The sequence below is a fragment of the Hemitrygon akajei genome, chromosome 26 (assembly GCF_048418815.1).
Source record: "Hemitrygon akajei chromosome 26, sHemAka1.3, whole genome shotgun sequence".
Classification (NCBI taxonomy): domain Eukaryota; kingdom Metazoa; phylum Chordata; class Chondrichthyes; order Myliobatiformes; family Dasyatidae; genus Hemitrygon; species Hemitrygon akajei.
In genome coordinates, this window is record NC_133149.1 from 16,819,197 (window position 1) to 16,838,443 (window position 19,247).

At 44.0% G+C, this 19,247-nt stretch overlaps 1 protein-coding gene across 3 annotated transcripts in view; it reads right to left on the bottom strand.

Annotated features, from left to right (window-relative positions):
• ets1 (v-ets avian erythroblastosis virus E26 oncogene homolog 1) overlaps positions 1 to 19,247 on the bottom strand; it is a 99,359-nt gene that overhangs the window by 18,654 nt on the left and 61,458 nt on the right. For all 3 annotated transcript variants that reach the window (XM_073029649.1, XM_073029648.1, XM_073029650.1), the window contains 3 exons: positions 18,679 to 18,768; positions 13,977 to 14,219; positions 10,096 to 10,356 (listed from right to left, as the gene is read on the bottom strand). In XM_073029649.1, the coding sequence (XP_072885750.1) occupies positions 10,096 to 10,356; positions 13,977 to 14,219; positions 18,679 to 18,768 (594 nt within the window). The remainder of the gene's footprint in view (positions 1 to 10,095; positions 10,357 to 13,976; positions 14,220 to 18,678; positions 18,769 to 19,247) is intronic.

Consider the following 19,247-nt stretch of genomic DNA (forward strand, 5'->3'; position numbering starts at 1 on the left):
GTGTCATCCGCAAACTTGGAGATGCTGCATTTAATTCCCTTGTCTAAATCATTAATATATATTGTAAACAACTGGGGTCCCAGCACTGAGCCTTGCGGTACCCCACTAGTCACTGCCTGCCATGCTGAAAAGGTCCCGTTTACTCCCACTCTTTGCTTCCTGTCTGCCAACCAATTCTCTATCCACATCAATACCATACCCCCAATACCGTGTGCTTTAAGTTTGCACACTAATCTCCTGTGTGGGACCTTGTCAAAAGCCTTTTGAAAATCTAAATATACCACATCCACTGGCTCTCCCCTATTCGCTCTACTAGTTACATCTTCAAAAAATTCTATAAGATTCGTCAGACATGATTTTCCTTTCAAAATTCATGCTAACTTTGTCCAATGATTTCATCTCTTTCCAAATGTGCTGTTATCACATCTTTGATAACCGACTCTAGCATTTTCCCCTCTATCTTCCATAGAGGAAGGAACAGTAAAAACAACTCTGAGATAAATCTGAGATAAGCACTGTTTTAAAGGAAGGAACTCTATTCCTGAGCAGCTGGCTGTTCTTCTGTGAACAATTTCAAAAATTAATTTGTTAAAGCTAAAATTAGTCAGAAAATATGTCTAGTGATCCATTGCGTCATGGCCTAGATATCGGTCCAGAAGTCCAACCAAGTTAGCCTGCCATTGCCCTGCATCTACCTTCAAGAATTGCCTTTGAGGCCAGCACCGGAAAACCACAGCACAATAAGGTTTGAGTTCATCCTCTCTTTCAAGTACCCAAAACTGTCTGAACCAACCAACCTAAATGCTCTTGTTCAGAAATGAAAGGTTTGCATTGGAACACTGAGCACTAAACACGTCTATTCTAACTTTCAAGACACCATGTCTCTAAGCCAATTCCATAACACTGCCAGTGTCCCAGGTCTCTTAACGTGCTTGGTTAACAAATTTATGGAGTCATGGATTACTACATCACAGAGACAGCCCATTGAATGCATGTAAGCCTGGTTTTCTGTCTTGTTCCATCTACCTTTATCTGGACCATAGCTCTCCATACCCCTCTCACTCATGCGCCTATCCAAACTTTTCTTAAAATTGGTCCACCTAAAATTTAAAATGAAACTTTTAAAATGATGACTTTTTTAAGCTGTCCTTCACAAATCCAGGATATCACAAAGAGTTTTGCAGCTAGTGAAGTACTTTTGGAGAACCACTACCACTGTAGGAATTGTAGCAGTGAGATACACAAACAGCAATGTGATAACAACTAGTGAAACTGCTTTAGTAATGTTAATGTTAAGAGAACAATTGATCAGGGTATCATGGCTGCCCCACCCACCAGTTTATCTCTAAAAGGACCTGTGGCCTTTGTTAGAAAAGCTCTCGTTTTAAAAACAGGTTTAACTTTTGCTACTACAATGAAGAGTGCAAATAAACCCTGCCTGCAGCCTCAGCAAGTTTAGCAATGCCAAGGATAATTAGTAAATTGATTTATTATTGACACATGCACCAAGGTACAGTGCAAAATTTGTTTTGCATACCATTCACACAGATCAATCCATTACAAAGGTGCACTGAGGTAGTACAAGGTTAAACAATAAGAGGACAGAATAAAGTGTTACAGTACAGAAAAAGCAGTGCAGTTAGACAGTAAGGTGCAAGGTCACAAAAAGGTAGAGTTTGAGTTCAGGAGTCCACCTTATCGTCTCGAAGCTGGTGGTATGTGCTTTCAGGCATTTGCATCTTCTGTCCCACTGTGGTGAGGGGGGTAGGGGAGAAGAAAGGAATTTCCTTTTTGTAAAAAGTAAGTAATTATTTTATTATCTCAGTTTTACCCATACTTTTCTCACAACCTTGTCCTGGAGATTAATTCTGAATTTTCTGGAAATTCCAGGGTCTGGGGTGAGTGGGATCATTGACTAAGCTGGCTGTTTTAATAAGGCAGTGAGAAGTACAGACAGGGTTCATGGTTTTTGTGATGTGCTGAACTGTGCCCACAACTCCAGTTTCTTACACTCCTGGGCGGGGCATTTGCCATTCCAAGCCATGATCCATCCCAATAGGATACTTTCTATGGTGCATTGATAAAAGCTGCTGAGGATCTAAGGCAGGGCTTCCCAATCTGGGGTCCACTGACCCCTCGCTTAATGGTATTGGTCCACGGCATAAAAAAGATTGGGAATCTCTGATCTAAGGGGGCATGCCATTTTTTTTTAGCTTTCTGGAGAAGTAGAGGCATTAGTGAGCTTTTTTGGCTGTGGCATCAACATGGTTGGACCAGGACAGGCTGTTGGTAACATTCACTCCTATGAACTTACAACCTTTCATCTCTCTCGACCTCAGACTCATTGCTATAACAGGAGCATGTGTACCATCCTCCTTCCTGTATCAATGACCACCTCTTTTGTTCTGCTGATACTGAGGGAAAGGTTGTTGTTGAGACACCATGTTACTAAGCTCTCTATCTCCTTCCTTTCTTCTGACTCATCGTTATTTGAGATACGGCTGACTACGGTGGTATCATCTACAAACCTGGAGATGGAATTAGAGCAGAATGTGACCATGCAGTCCACAACCTCGTGGAGCACGTGTACAGCAAGAGTTCCCAACCTGGTACCTTGGTTAACGGTAGGGGTCCGTGACATAAAAAAAGGTTGGGAACCCCTGGTTTAGTAAAATTTGGTGAATGTCTTGTTGCTCATCCTTACTGATTGTGGTCTGTTGGTCAGTAAGTCAAGGAACTGGTCACAAAGGTAAGCACTGACTGTCAGGGTCGGGAGTTTGGTGATGAGTTTGCTTGGAATTACAGTATTAAAGGCGGAACTGTAGTCAGTAGACAATAGTATGATGTAGGTGTTTTTACTGTCCAATGTCCCAGATGAGTGCAGGGCCAAGGTTCCCTGGAAAACTGGAGTTAATATGTCTCATGAGTAACTTCTTGAACCACTTCATGATAGTGGATAACAGTGCCACCAGATAGTCATCATTATGGCAAGTTAACTTTTTTTTCTTATGTACCAGGATGATAGTGGTCTTCTTAAAGAAAGTGGGAACCTCAAATTGATGCAAAGAGATGATATGAAAAGCTTGCAAGTATCCCTGCCAGCTTACCTGTACTGATCTAAGGACAAAGCCAAGGAGGTGAGTTCCATTGAGTATACACTGGTTGAGATGAGCGGGCTCCACGCTGCACCTGGCGTGCGGGTCTGGGGTTCGGGGCGGGGGGGGCGGGTTACAGGGTTGAAGACTTGTTTTTTGTGTGGTGTTTGGAGTGGGGTGGGAAGCATATGGAAAATGGAGTCGCTTGGTGCAGAAATACAAATCTACAGTGTCATTACCTTCTGAGGAAAGAAATTTGGTCTTGATTGAAACATATAAGATTATTAAGGGATTGGACACACTGGAGGCAGGAAGCATGTTCCCGCTGATGGGTGAGTCCAGAACTAGAGGCCACAGTTTAAGAATAAGGGGTAGGCCATTTAGAACAGAGATGCGGAAAAACTTTTTCACCCAGAGAGTGGTGGATATGTGGAATGCTCTGCCCCAGAAGGCAGTGGAGGCCAAGTCTCTGGATGCATTCAAGAGAGAGTTAGATAGAGCTCTTATAGATAGCGGGGTCAAGGGATATGGGGAGAGGGCAGGAACGGGGTACTGATTGTGTATGATCAGCCATGATCACAGTGAATGGCGGTGCTGGCTAGAAGGGCCGAATGGCCTACTCCTGCACCTACTGTCTATTGTCACTTTCCAAGCTAACTGCTTCCCATGGACTCACTCTCTGGAAGACTGATCTTATATCTTCAACAGTGAATGTGGGCTCTGGTTCATTGGAGGCTGTCAGAGAGCGTGGTGCCATTCCATCCCTTCCCGATGAGTGTTAAGATCATCGGGAGGGTATGCGCTATTGTTGGTGATGCTGCTTGACTTTATTTTGTTGCCCATTCTAGTATGTAAGCCCTGCCACAACTGATGGATGCTCTGGGACTCTATCTTGGTGTGGAATTATCTCTTGGCATCCTTAATAGCTTTACAGAGGTCATTATCTTTATGTCTTGATTTATCCGATTTGAGCAGATCTCTTTTATTCAGCAAATTATCTCCCATTTTCAAACCTGCATTGCCCAATAAAGGCTGAGGATACTGATCACAGATTTCCCCCTCCTTCCTCTGTCTTCCCCATGATTCTTAGTCTAGTTCCACACCCCTCAAAACTTGTTCAATACAGTCACAGGCTGAGGGCGAGACACTCGAACTCAACTGTGTCGCCGTGCCACAATCACGGACCTGCAATAAATGAACAGTTATTCATCTAGTGATGCAGAGAGAGAGCACTGACTGAGCTTTCTGCACCTCCTCCAGTCCACTCTTGCGATCACCTGGCAATCTACACACACCATACCATTCAAGGAACTGCACAAACATTTTGAACTTAAAGCCAGTAGGTGCTTGTGTTGAAACTCACAAAAAAATGGATGGGTCAAAAATAACATCAAGTGTTCTGATACCTTTACATTACCAGAAACCCATTGCAAGAGTAACTCATTGCACAGTTTGCACATGATTAAGGTGACAGGTTGTAGAACTTCTGACAACTGGAGATTACAGAACCTTCTCAGTGGAATGAATCGAAGCCCATCAAAAAGTGGGAGTCGCCCTTTTTCCAGCACTCAAATCATATGCTGTACATAGCACTAACACCCACAAGAACCAACAAAAAAACTTGGAATTGGGGAAAACGATTACAGAAAGATAACCTGGTATGTTGCATACAGATACCTGCACTAGAATGGGACATCACAGAGCACAGAAACAGGCCCTTTGGCCCATCTAGTCTGTTCCAAACCTGTACCTGGACCATAGACCTCTATACTTCTCTCATCCATGTATTTATCCAAACTTTTTTCTTACAAGAAAACATTCCTTACCCACTGACACTGACCTGACATCCACTTAACACAAAGTTTACCAAATATGTGGGTTTCCTACCAACTGGGAGAGGCACTGAGAGCTTGAAACTCATGAGGCATTGTCCACTGAAAGCTGGGAAATGAGCTGATGTCAAATCTCCTGGGGTAGCCACTGAACAGCAACAGAAATGGTATGGGGAACATGGGGGTGGACAGGCGAGAGTCTGTGCACCATGGCGTTCTAGCCTTCCCCGAGCAACACAAGTGCAGTGAGTGGTGTACACTGCAGGCTGACTGTGGATTGCTGCCCAGAACGGATTTGTATGGCTCACGCAGGAAAGCCACTGGCCAAGATCTGACCATCTTGCTCACTTGCAATGCAAGGCAAACAGACATGGAGAGGGTGACAGCAAAACCACTTTAACAAACGTCCCTTTGGCAATCTCAGCACTTTGTGTTCTTGGGTTCTTCTGTGAGTGTGCTTAACAGAAGTCATAGGCCGTGCCTAAAGGCTCCATTTCCTGCCAGCAGCATATGGCTATGGCAACAGCTGGTGTGGCCACTGCTACAGAAACACCAACAACACAAGGGTGAATTGTACACGGGTATGCACAGGCTAGCTTCCCACCCTCCGCTTCACCTGGAAATGACCACGTACACAACCTAACCTGAGTAAAGTGGCTTTATGTATAATTTGCATATGAAAAATGTATACCAATTCATCCAGTTGAGCTGTCTTCTTTTCCCAGCCATTAGTTACAAGCACCACATAATTCAGAGCAGACTGCTTTCACGATGCCAACATACATTGTGTCATCGTGAGGGGGGAGCAAAAGCAGTTCAAATGACACTCAAGTTAGGGATGTGGGAGGGGGGGGGTTTACATCCAGGGGCATGAAGAGGTCAGAAACACACACACACACACACACACTCACTCACTCTTATAAAACAAAACAGACCACGACATGCTGCTGGTTCACAGTGCCCAGACCCCTCTGGCTGGCTGGATCCTGCACAGATGCTTTAACAGTATTAGAACCTACGTTTGCCTGAGAGACTAAGATTGTCTGTGAGCTTGCACGGATTACATCCAGGTGTGCACATCCCCACATCCCTGCATCTCAGTCACATGCGACAGAAAAATCATCCACTTTGTAGTTCACATCGTGAGGTTCCAATTTCAGGAAAGGAAACACTTCTTTAACGTTTCATCAGGTAGCTCACAGAAACGTATGCTGGTTAACAGAATTCTGAAGATAGAATGCATCTATTTTAAATTGACGTGACTGCAATGGTTTTCAAAATGTATACAATGCAGGGAGAAAGAGATGGAGAGTGGATAAAAATACCTGTATCTGAATCAAGACTCAGAGAAACAGCTCTAATCGTCGATATTCAGTTCTGCATCATTCACTTTCTTATAAAAAGGTACATGTCATTTTCTTTTATCAGTCTCCACAATCTGACCTACTTCTAGCAAAAGGGTTGTTTTTACTGACAACCAAAGGCGAGAAAAAACAAACTATTGTTTAAAAAAAATGCCTCTTTGCAAGTTTATCTACTAAAATAATAAAGTTGCTGATCAGCAAAGCAAGACAGGTACATTACAAGTGTACAGCAACCGCACCATGAATCCCATCGAGTTGGAACCACAGACAGTGCTGTCTCCCATCAAAGCTTCTTTCATTAGGCAAGCAAAAGAATCATATAATGTGCTTTGGTGCCTTAAAGTCAAACCAATTTGCTCATTGGCACAACAGGTCCAGAGCAGATGCCATGTCATGAGCTCTTCACTCAACCCTGGAACATCTGGACAGCAAAGATGCAAACATCAGGATGCTCCTTATCAACTGTAGCTCAACATTTAATAGCATCAGCCCCTCAAACCTAATCAACAAGCTTCAAGATCTCGGCCTCAATACATCTTTGTGCAATTGAATCCTCAATTTCCTCACTTGCAGACCCCAGTCATTTTGGATTGGCAACAACATCTCTTCCATGATCTCCATCAGCACAGGTGCATCACAAGGCTGTGTGCTTAGCCCCCTGCTCTACTCGCTTTACACTTATAACTGTGTGGCCAAGCACAGCTCCAACTCTTATTTAAGTTTGCTGATGACACCAATGTTGTTGGCCGAATTAAAGGTGGTGACGAGTCACTTTATAGGAGGGAGATGGAAAATCTGGCTGAGTGGTGCCACAACAACCACCTCTCACTCAATGTCAGCAAAAGCAAAGAGCTGATTATTGACTTCAGGAAGAGGAAACCAGAGGTCCATGAGTCAGTCTCATCGAGGGATAAAAAGTAGAGGGGCCAGCTACTTTAAATTCTTTGGTGTTATCGTTTCAGAGGACATGTTCTGGGTGCCATCATGAAGAAAGCATGGCAGCGTCTCTATCTTCTTAGGAGTTTATGAAGGCACAGCATGACTCCGAATACTTTGACAAACATCTATAGGTGTGTGGTGGAGAGTATATTGACTGGTTGAATCAGAGCCTGGTATGGAAACACCAATGTTCTTGAATGGAAAGTCCTACAAAGAGTAGTGGATATGGCTCAGTCCATCACAGGTAAAGCCCCCCCCCCCCACTGAGGACATCTACATGAAGCACTGTCAGAGGAAAGCAGCAGCCATCCTCAGGGACCCCACCACCCAGTTCATGCTCTCTCTTCTCACTGCTGCCATCAGGTAGAATGTACAGGAACCTCAGGACTGACACCACCATGCTCAGGAACAGTGGGGATAACTTCATTCAACTTCACTTGCCCCATCACTGAACTGTTCCCACAACCTATGGACTCACTTTCAAGAACTTTTCGTCTCATGCTCTTACTATTTATTGCTTATTTATTATTATTAGTTTCGCTTTTATAGTTGCACAGTTTGGTGTCCTTTGCCCTTTGGCTGTATGTCTGCCCTGTTTGGTGCAGTTTTTCCATTGATTCTATTGTGTTCCTTGGATTTACTGAGTATGCCCACAAGAAAACGAACCTCAGGGTTGGATATGGCGACATATATGTACTTTGATAACAAGTTTACTTTGAACTTTGGTCAGGAGGGTCCATGGAGATGCTGCCCTTTGCTCAAGAGTTTTTAAGAGACACACTTAAATGTGAATATTGGAATGAATCGTCTATTGATAATAGAGAACCGCCTACTGATAGTTTACTTCATCTAAACAGATGTTTAGTTTTGTTCAGTTTCAATTTTTCCTTAATGCCAGTACCAAGATGTTTATATTGTCAAATTACTAAAGCATGAGTACAAGTTCTAAATAGCATTTGAGAATTTGAATGTGTTTTAAAAATAAGGAGATAGGAGGCCAGGTTCCAAGTGCTGTGAAGTGGGGTGAGTACAGATGGATACTTGGCAGCTGGCACAGACACAGTGGACTGCGTGGGCTGTTTCCCACTGTATTACTTTAGCTACATATGACTCTAAAAAGACAGCATACTCAAAGATAGGCTACTGACACAAGGACCAAGAGCTTCCCTTTCCAGCTAGGCTGACACTGACTCGCCAGTGAGCTGTGTCTGCAACTTCCTACAACACCTGACTCGATAGCTTTCTCCATCAGCCCTGACCAGCCACTCACTCTACCCATGTCAGCCCTGGCATAATGGACATCAACACAATCCAGAGCAAAAGCACACTAACAATAATTTCTAGGAGAAATCACATCATTGACAAAGTTGTAAACAACACTTCGGCTTAGGGTAGTCACTCTCGCATTGAACCATTTGCCTATGTCAAACACTTGTCTATTGTCAGATGTTATGCACTGAGGGTCTGAAACACTCTCAATATAAAGTGGAGATCTAACACCAGCACTTCAGAGTTTCTTAAAGAACCTTAGTGCTCTCCTCCTGCCCTTCTCCTCCACAGCAACCTCTGGCCAACAGCATGCTAGTACTTTGACATAAAAACAGGGAATGTTGGAAATACCCAGCAAATCAGGCAGCATCTGTGGAGAGAGAAACAGTGTTTCAGGTAAATAATCCATCACTGGTTCTGCTGAATTGTGATGGAAGCTTATCGGCCTGAGCTGCTGACTACATCTCTCTCCACACACGTTGCCTGTCCTGCTGAGTATTTCCAGCATTTTCTGATGTTTTCCAGAATCCAGTTGAGGTTACCTCACATTTCCAGAATCCCCAGCAATCTGACATTGTGGACAATAGTTTACAGACAATTTCGTGATCTTTTAATGCAACTTGAAAGGTGATAATCAAATTTCTAGATAATTATGCAATCACTACTTCATTACCTTTGTGATACCTGTCAATTGTCCTTGATATAATGTTTCATATACTCAGTTTAAAAATGTTTTTATAAATCCAATATTGTCAACTGAAGCATCACTATGCTCATTACCTAGCTCCCGGGGACAGACACTCAGCTGACTCCTCCCACTGCATCCCAAGGGCAGTGATTGACTTGGGCTCCATTTAGCCACCAAAAGTCATCCATGGGTTGTGGGCGCGACTGACAGGGCCAGTAAAACTAATTACCCTTCAGAAGGTGATAGAGAGTCAGCTTCTTCCATGGGATGGCCTATGAAGTGCTTTTGAGTGTCCCAAGGGCCCTTCGCTCTTTCAGTCAAGTACTTCTTGAAATGGAGCCAGTGAAAAATATGACTGTTAGTTTGCACCCAATAAGCACTCTCAAGGAGAATGCTACAATACTAGCCAGATAAGATATTTCAAAGAAGCTGAATATAAATATTGCTCAATGGGATAACTCCCTGTTCTTTGGAATACTGCATGTTATCTTAAAAATACACCTGAGGGAGCAGATGGATCTACGTCATTAAGACACCTTTTCCTCGGTAATGTGTCTATTTTTGTGTTCTAGTTGTGGGCATATTATTTAGCCTCCAACATGTCTCAAGGAGAGAGTTCAACCATCGAGCTGCAATGACATTGAGGATCTGAATGGCACTATTTCATTGCAAGCCTTTCCTTCACTCCTGCACCAGCAGACACAAATTTATTAACATTATGCTTCAGTATGTACTTTCAGACATTAGTCTGGTCTTCAGTATATATTGTATCCCAAATAAGAGTCCTCCCACTTTGGCGAGCTACCTAGATTGACACACATGCATCCTAATCCTTCCAGCTGTTGCTCCAGTTTTACCCTGTAGCACACAGGTCACAGCAATAAACCCAGGCTGAAGGTGAGCCCTACCTGTGTATCCAGCCAGAGCAGCAGCAGGGATCACTGGCTTGTCCTTGTTTAAATCGGTTCGTTCTCGCACGTAGTCTTTGAATGTTCCTTTGGGCTTATGATTGGGCAGGTTGCTAGAATAATCCTCTGAGTCAAAGCTGTCATAGGATGGCACTCGTTGGAGGCTGTTGAAAGAGCTTTGGCTGCTCCAGGACTGTGCTAAACGGTCACAGCTGTCAAAGCTGTCAATGCTTTCAAAAGAATCCTGACCACCAAGCTTACCTAAAGGACCAACAAGAGGACAAAAAGCTGTCAGTTCGAACGTGAACAGGATGCAAACTTTCCTTTCCACCCCAAGACAAAAGTATTGGAGAAAAGGGAATATCTTTGCAATAAAAACAGAGAATGCTGGAAATTCTCAGCAGGTCAGGGCAGCATCTGTAGAGAGAGAAACAGAGTTAAAGCTTCAGGTCATCATGAATACTGATGAAAGGTTATCAGCCTAAAATGTATTAACTCTATTTCACAATTCTCTGATGTTGCCTAATCTGTTGATTGCAGCCAGCATTTACTTTTTATTCTATAGTTTTTGCAATTTTCCTTTACTTTCCAAGTCTCTGTATTTTTGGTTTCAATTCAGGTATCTCAATGTCAAACGGAGTTATATCAACAGGTTGTGTTAACCTGGTTATATTGATACTCCAGGCCTCTACCTGGTTAAGTTGGTAGCAACTTTAGGCTCCTTGCGTCAGGAGGCATGTCAAGTTCATGGAAAAGCTGGCATAGAACATGGTGAATTTATCATATATGCAGAGGTTAATTAAAGGAGATGAAAGAACCGTGAGCTCTTTTCATTAAGTGAAGAAGCTCAAGTGAGAAACCTGAAATTATTCAGTCATGATAAGGTCATTCAGGAAACACGGCATACACTGAGTGAGTGGAGAAACTAAAAGCAGCAAGTGCTGGCCTTATTCCGCAGGTCATGGAGAAGCCATGGGGAGAGTTAATGTTTCAGGCCAATATCCTCTCACTACGTTAATAATGCTACTGATAGCCATTGACTGAAAACATTAAATATGTACCTTCCTCAACAGATGCTTCCTGACCTGTCAGTATTTCCAGCACTTCCTATTTTATTGCAGATCTCCAACACTGGCAATCTTCTATCTTGTTAGCAATGGGTAGATCTCACACAAATATCATTGACATTTGCTGCAATGCCCTTCTCAAAGTTAGGGTACAAAATATTCAACTAGAAGCAACTATAAGAACAATATCCATTACAATAGTTAGCATTGAGAGAAATGATATTTTAGAAAGAAAAATAAATCAAGGATAAGTTTGTGGATATGGGGCTACGGGGTTGATCTTTACAAAGGCTGGGCTTGTAAATGGTTGCACTATTAAGGTCCCTGATTCCCTCTCAACTCTGTCGAATCTGATCATACTACCCGGGCCAACATTTAATTTCCCACAAAAGGAGCACCACAGCATCAGACTCACTGTTCTCCAACTTAAGTTGGATTCTTCATTTCAACTGGAAAATGTTTATCCCACAGTTTATAAAAACAGCGGGGAGTTCTCCAAATTTCCTGCTCAAATTCCCTTGACAACAAGCATCATTTTCCTCTCATTACTGTGGGATCATCAGACATCTGCTATCCTATTTATGCATGTGAAGATATGAAGTAGTTCAATATACAATAGGTAAAATAGACAGGAATTAAGGGAAAGATGCAGTAAAGAACATAAAACTACAATCATAGATAGAATAGAACATATCTATTAAAATAATTTTAAAAACTTGCATTTCTGGAAAAAGTCACATTGCCAAGTATTGATTAACTGTCTGCCCCATACACTTGAAAAGAGTGGGCTCTTTGGTGGCAGAAAGGATTGTGGATAGTTTAATAGCTAGTTATTATTTTTTAATTTATTCAGAGATTCAGCTGGGTAACAGGACCTTCCAGCCCAATGAACATGCGCCGGCCAATTACACACGTGACCAATTAACCTACTAATCCGTACGTCTTTGGAACATGGGGGGAGCCGGAGCACCTGGGGGTGACGGGGAGAACGTACAAACTCCTTACACACAGCACCAGGAATCGAACCCGGGTCACTGTCACTGTAAGGTGTTACGCTAGCATGCACACTTGCTCTTGTGTGATTTCTTGGGTTTTGACCATCTGGGTCAGTTGGTGTGGAACTTCACAGTTAACTCCTTTACTGACCCGGTTTTTACCTCTCCCAGGTGAGTGAACAACTGTAGAGTGGGGAAAGAAAAAAAATTGGAAGCAGATGCTGGGCCTACCTGAAGCACCAGCTGAACTCTCTTACCTATTACTTACAGGTGTAGGATGATTCAGAGCTCTCCACTTCTAACATATCTGCCTCCTCTTATTCCTGAGCACCATTTTTCCCACAATTTCACCCACATATCTGGAAACCATGCACTTTAAAGCCCACCCCTCAGTTAAAATATCCCTGTTTTGGCAAAAATGTAGTGCAATAAAGGTTAGGTTGTGAGGACAGGTTGCCCAGATGAATGATGAAGTCCTAATGATTCAGTTGATTTAATGATAAAGTTATTTGCTCAGGTGGCAAAACTTCTCCCTTTACAGGAGTGTCTAAAACCAAGGCAAAATTCTGTTCAGGCATTTGGGTGATGTTTGCTCATACTTCCTCACAACCATTCTAGCAGAACACTAACACACGTCCCGAAAAGGGGCGCTGAGATCAGGTTGCATTTGAAACACACTGATTAATAGAGTTTTGTTTGTCAGGCATTGTAGAACCAAAGCACGAAAATAAAGATAGGATGAAGATGGGTTATGGTCTAATTGCCTAGTGGAATAGGCTTGAAGGGGAGAATGGTTTACTCCTGTTCCTATTTAATACACAGTGATGTATATTTATCATGACAGTAGAGATGGGAGATTGCACCTTCACCGCACATCTTTAAAGACACGAGAGTTCCAAAAGGCTTCCTGTAGCAGCCAGGATTAACAGAAATTCACAACTATTCACTGCTAAACAACCCTCTGTACAATCCTTAGTCTCAAAACCTCTGTTTGTGAATCTGCGGCCAGTTTCTTGTCGCACTGCCTTTGGTCGCAACTTCTACATATCTGGTTTGAAACAAGTGTCTTTTCTCTATAATAACTAGATAATTGCTGCCATCAGTTGGTGGCCACTGCTGCAACTGCTTCTTAGTTGTCATCTTTTCTTCAGAAAAAAAGACATCAAGGAGGGGCAAAATTCCAAACCAGCTCAGGACAGGTCCCGGAGACTGGCGGCCATCTCCTAAAATGGGAATCATTCACAAAGCAGAGCATTGCAGAATAAGTCATTGCTCCCGTCCTCCATGTGTGGTCACCTATCAGAACTCAGTGTTTCCCAGGTGCCATCGGTCAAAATCATTTCTTTCGACAGTTAAAGAAAATTCCAGCCACAAGCCTTCATCCCACACAAACCCAGTTCCACACCCAAGAGTCGTCAGTGGCATTTGTGTACATTGCTGGCGGGTTAATGGTGTGTCTGCCCTGCACCCTGAACATTCCCAAACTCGTGTTTCCATCTTCAGTCCGTCCCTGGGTGCAACAGCACCAAGTAAACAGACCTGTCAATTGACCGCTGAAGAAACAACCTTTTACACACCCTCCCTAATCAGTAAAACTACAAAAGGGAATAAGTGACAGATTAAGGATGAGGAAAGGGGTTAAGTTTGACAATATTGATTTTACTTTTAATTTTGTTTAGGATGCCAGTCCTGCCCACAGGCACCCTCAACAAGAGGGAGCTGCACCTCTCTTGCTCTCACTATCCAGAGTACCCCTGATCTCAGAAGGAAATGGACAGCACTGCCCTCCACCCAGCCCCGTCCCACGGTGCCACCCTACCTCGACTGATCCGGCCCACACACATGTTATCCGGGGACACCACCTCTTGCTTGACGTAATACTCAGACTGCAGTGCGTCCACAGGTGCGTCGCGGTTGATCACAGCCTGATAATCCGCCTCGTACTTTAGTGAGAGCAGTTCTTCCGAGCTGATGGGATGCAGAGTTTGGTAGGACTCTGTAATAAACCCTGGGTCTGAATACTCAGAAGGAGGGACACACTGGGCATGCTCAATGCCATAACCTGTGGAGAGAGAGGGGGAAATCAGAACCTCAGAAACAGAATTGACAACTCCTGCTATGCCTGGTAGTAGTATTAGAAGGTGATCTTTGCCTGAAGTAGGAAATGGGCCAACAGTCAATGGACTACCTGATCACACAGCCTCCAACTCAAAGCGCCCTTGGTTGATGCGACCTCTGGCTCCCCCCTCACACAACCCCAATTCACAAAGTCCCGATCCAAATGCCATGGCAGCATAGCCGATTAGCGAAACACTTTTACAGCTCAGGGTGTTCTGCAGTTCAGAGTTCAATTCTGGTGCTGTCGGTAAGGAATTCGTACGTTCTCCCCATGCAGGTTTCCTCTGGGTGCTCTGATTTCCTCCCACAGTCTAAAGATGTACCAATTACTAAGTTAACTGGTTATTGTAAATAGTCCCGTGATTAGGCTCAGTGGTGCGACATTGTCCCAGAAGGGCCTGTTCTGTGCTGTATCCCCAAATAAATAATAAATAAATAAAATGCCTTCAAATAAATCGTCCCAATTCCCACCTCCCCTAATTCATTGCCTCCCAGTCCATATCCCTCAAATCACAGCTCCCCCCCAATTCACATCTCCCTGCAAAGTTCATATCATCCCTCGTCACATTCGACTTGATTTGAAACATTCTATTTCTCACCACATCCAGCCCAACTTCCCCAATCCATATCAATCCAATACACAGTACAACTACACTAATTCATATCATCCTAATATTTATTTCCCCCGAATTCACAACGTCCCAATTGACAACTCCCTCAATTTTCACCTGCTTCCCATTTCAAACCTCCATCATTTCACACCAAAGTAATTCACAACAACCTTGGATGGGTATTCTGTGCTGTGTGACTGTGATTCTATGATTCTCACAACTTTTCACTAGCAGAATAAGGCTAGTCGGCCCATTGAGTCTGCTCCGCCATTCTATCATAATGGCACGCAGCTCGTGTTCAATTCACAATTCACTTAGTTCACAGCTCTCCACAACTAACTCAATATTCACCTCACCGTTCAAACTGTCTCCAATTCAGAGACACGAGAGACTGTAGGTGCTGGAATCTGGAGCAAACTGCTGGAGGAATTCAATAGATCAAGCTGGTTCTGACCCAAAACATCAACCCTCCGTTTATCTCCGCAGATGTTGTTGTCACATCTGTTCCAATTCATACCACACTTTTTTCACATCTCTTTCACAGCTTCCCCATGTCACACCACCCATACTTCACACCTACTTCAATTCACACCAACCCAATTCACACCTCTCACAACTCACATTTTCCCCGTACCACTCCAAAGCTAGTTTACATCCTGGTTCATTCCCTACACGATTCCTACTTCCTGACATTGTCTGAATGGCTTATATTGGCTCAATACACAGCATCCCTCATTCACGCCACGATGTTTTGTACACTCCCTGATTCATTCCATTCACAGTCTGCCTGATTCATACTCAGACGTTTTGACTCAGATTGTCCCGGATTCTCACTCACAACATTCTGATTCAACACTTCTGCTCATTTACACCATCCCCAGCCTGCCCACAAATTTACCTGGACCATTTTCGACACTTCCCTCCCCTTTCTCGATCTCTCTCTTTCTATTTCTGGAGACAGCTTATTTACTTATGTCTTTTATAAACCCACTGACTCTCACAGCTACCTGGACTATACCTCTCCCCATCCTGTTACTTGTAAAAATTCTTCTCTCAATTCCTCTGTCTCCACTGCATCTTCTCTCAGGATGAGGCTTTTCATTCCCAAATGGAGGAGAGGAAAGGAGCTTCCGTTCCTCCACCATCAACGCTGCCCTCAACTGCATCTCTTCCATTTCACACATCTTCCCTCACTTCATCCTCCCGCCGCCCAACCAGGGATAGGGTTCCTCGCCCTCACCTACCATCACACCAGCCTCCATACCCTGCACATAATTCTCCATAACTTCTGCCATCTCCAACGGGATCCCACCACCAAGCACATATTTCCCTCCCCTTCACTTTCTGCTTTCCACAGGGATCGCTCCCTACACAACTCCCTTCCCCCTGGTCTCCCTCCTGCCATTTTTCCTTGCAAGTGGAACAAGTGCTGCACCTGCCCCAACACCTCCTCCCTCACTACCATTCAGAGCCCAGACAATCGTTCCAGGTGAGGTGACACTTCACCTGTGAGTCTGTTGGGGTCACCTACTGTATCCAGTGCTCCCAGTATGGCCTCCTGTATATCGGTGAGACCCGACATAGATTGGGAGACCGCATCACCAAGCACCCATGCTCCATCCGCCAGCAAAAGCTGGATCACCCAGTGGCCGCTCATTTTAATTCTGCTCCCCCCACCTTCCCAGATTGAGCACACATCCCACCCGACTCACACCACCATCTAATTCATCTTTCCTGATTCACACACTCCTAATTTGCACAGGTCCTGATTTATGCTGTCATAATTCACACCACCATCATTCACAATGCCCCCAGTATCCACTGTCCTTTTTGGTGGCCTAGATTCTCACAATCCCCAAGTTATTCCATTTGAATACTCCACCGGTAATCCCAGTTGTACACCATCTCAATCCACCATATCCCAAGTCATTTCTGATTCATGCCACACTAATTCCTACTGTGGAAATTTGCTTTTCACTCTGTCAATTTAGACGCTGCACTGCCTCACATTGTCCAATCTTCACTGTTCCTTGACCCACAATGTTCTAATTCACTCTGTGCCTGACACTACAAAGCTCACAAGGTCGTACAGTCTGATTCGCAATCCGCCAGTTCACACTACCCCTGATGGACATCAGCCCTAATTTAATTCTCTCCAATAAACACTGTCCCTGGTTTGTACGATACCAATACGCACTGTCCCAATTTGCACCCTCTCTGATCATACCGTCCCTGACTCAATGGCCGAGTCACACTAATCCCAATTCACAATGTTCTGAATCTGACCTTTCCTGAGGAAGCATCTCTGACCTGAAACATTCACTGTTTCTCTTTCCACAGATACTACCCGACAGAATTATTTTCTGTTAAAATATTATTTTCTGCCTTATTAAAATAATTTGCTTTGCTGGCAATGAATTCCAATGCAAGGAGACTAGTCCTGTCCTCATGGGCAACAAAAATATTCGCCCTTCCCTACAAGAGTTTACCATCATTAACCAGGCCAGGGTCATTGACAATTGATGTGTTTGGCTGGTTTAGCCCCAATAGTCACTGCGAAGTTACTGGGGGAATGTTCCCCGACACTTAAAACTGGGCTGGATTCTGATGGTTGCACCCATGTTGGAAGTCAGCTGATGGCCACACCTGAGCCCAACAGACATATCTGAAGCAGAGCCTGACACTTACATCTAGTTTGAACACTCAGATATGGTAAACATCCTGACAACCATATCTGAAGCAAAGCCCACCAGCTGCATCTGGGAAGATCCTGAGAACCACTTCTGTGTCACTCTCCAACTGACAATGTAAAATACAGCAAGTCCATCTCCCTTGATTATTGGAAAGACAGATGGTGGGGGAGCTGTGTGGCCTCGGCTGTAGCGAGGACAAGGCCTCAAGTCATGAGCCTGCCTGTTGCAGCAGTCCAGGAGACACCAGAGGCGGTATTGCATGGCATCCATGCGGGGTTGAGGGCTGGCCCCCTCCCATCAGTGCTGCCCTCCAGTGTTTGATTGCAGGATTACGTGCATGCATACGTTCATCTGCAGACTGCTGAGAACTGCTTGTTCTTGCCGATAACACACATGCAGTATCTATTTACAAGGCATGTCACTCAAGCACTAAAGCTATATTTATTTTGTGTGATGTATGTTTACTGCTATCTTATATATGCTCTATGTGCCTTGTGCTGTGTATGTGTGTGATTTATGGTACTGTATTTTGCACCTTGGCCCCAGAGTAATGCTGTCTTGCTTGGCTGCATTCATGGGTTGAATGGTTGAATGACAATTAACTGAACTTGAACAACCATATCTAGGAGGGAACCTAATATCCAAGTATGGGATAATGTACCACATCGACATGTGAATGGGAGCACGACCACCCACATCTGAACTGCAACTCGGCACTCCACATCTGGAATGTAATCCGATACCTACATCTGTATTGTAATCCAACACCCACCTGTGCTCCACATGTTGTGCGGAGCCAAATATCACGAGTAAATCCAAAGCCCACATCTGAGGGAGACTTTGAATCTGTGACTGTACCAAAGACCAGCATTTACTTATCCATATGGGCGAGAACAGAAAATAAACCTGAGCTGTAACTGTCCAATACACACACCCACAGATGGGCCTGAGCCCAAGACACATGTGAGGCTGAGCCTAAGTCTGGATCCTACGTGCCCAAGATCGGATCAGAGTCCTACCCATGTCATAAGAGGGTCTGTGTCACCAAAGTAATCCCCTCATCCCAGTTACCTTGAACTACTGTTCGCCTGTAACTTACCCATGGGGTAGGAAGAAAAGAGGCTGTTATCATTGTAATTGGAAACCACTCCATTCACCACAAAGGGCTTTACGTCTTCTTGCAGACATTCTGGCAGAAATGAAAGTCACACATTCAGCAATCAACGCTTTTGAAAGAGAAAGGTTTCATATACTTATGAAGCAGAAAAATGGTCATATACAAGGACGTTATAAGCACCCAGTGTCTCAGCTTCCGAAACTCAGTCATTACAAGATAACAATGCTCCCTTAACACTCCCATCAAACACAACCAGGACAAATGCAGCTCATTAGAACTCCCTCTTCACTGTGCTAATAACGTGATTTAGTCCAAGTGCACCTTCTTTATACGACTAATATCACACTGCTTGAACTACCCACTCTTTCTTCACACCTGTTCCTTTGTTTGTAAAAAGATCCCACAGCCTGATCTTCACTGCCAAGCATCCCAGTTCTGTCACACTCTGATGGGAGGTGTATTGTGGAACACATCACATCAAAATGCACCATTTGCACTCATGGCCAATTTAACTGATCTGTGCACATGCTCCCGTTCTGGTAGGAATGGGT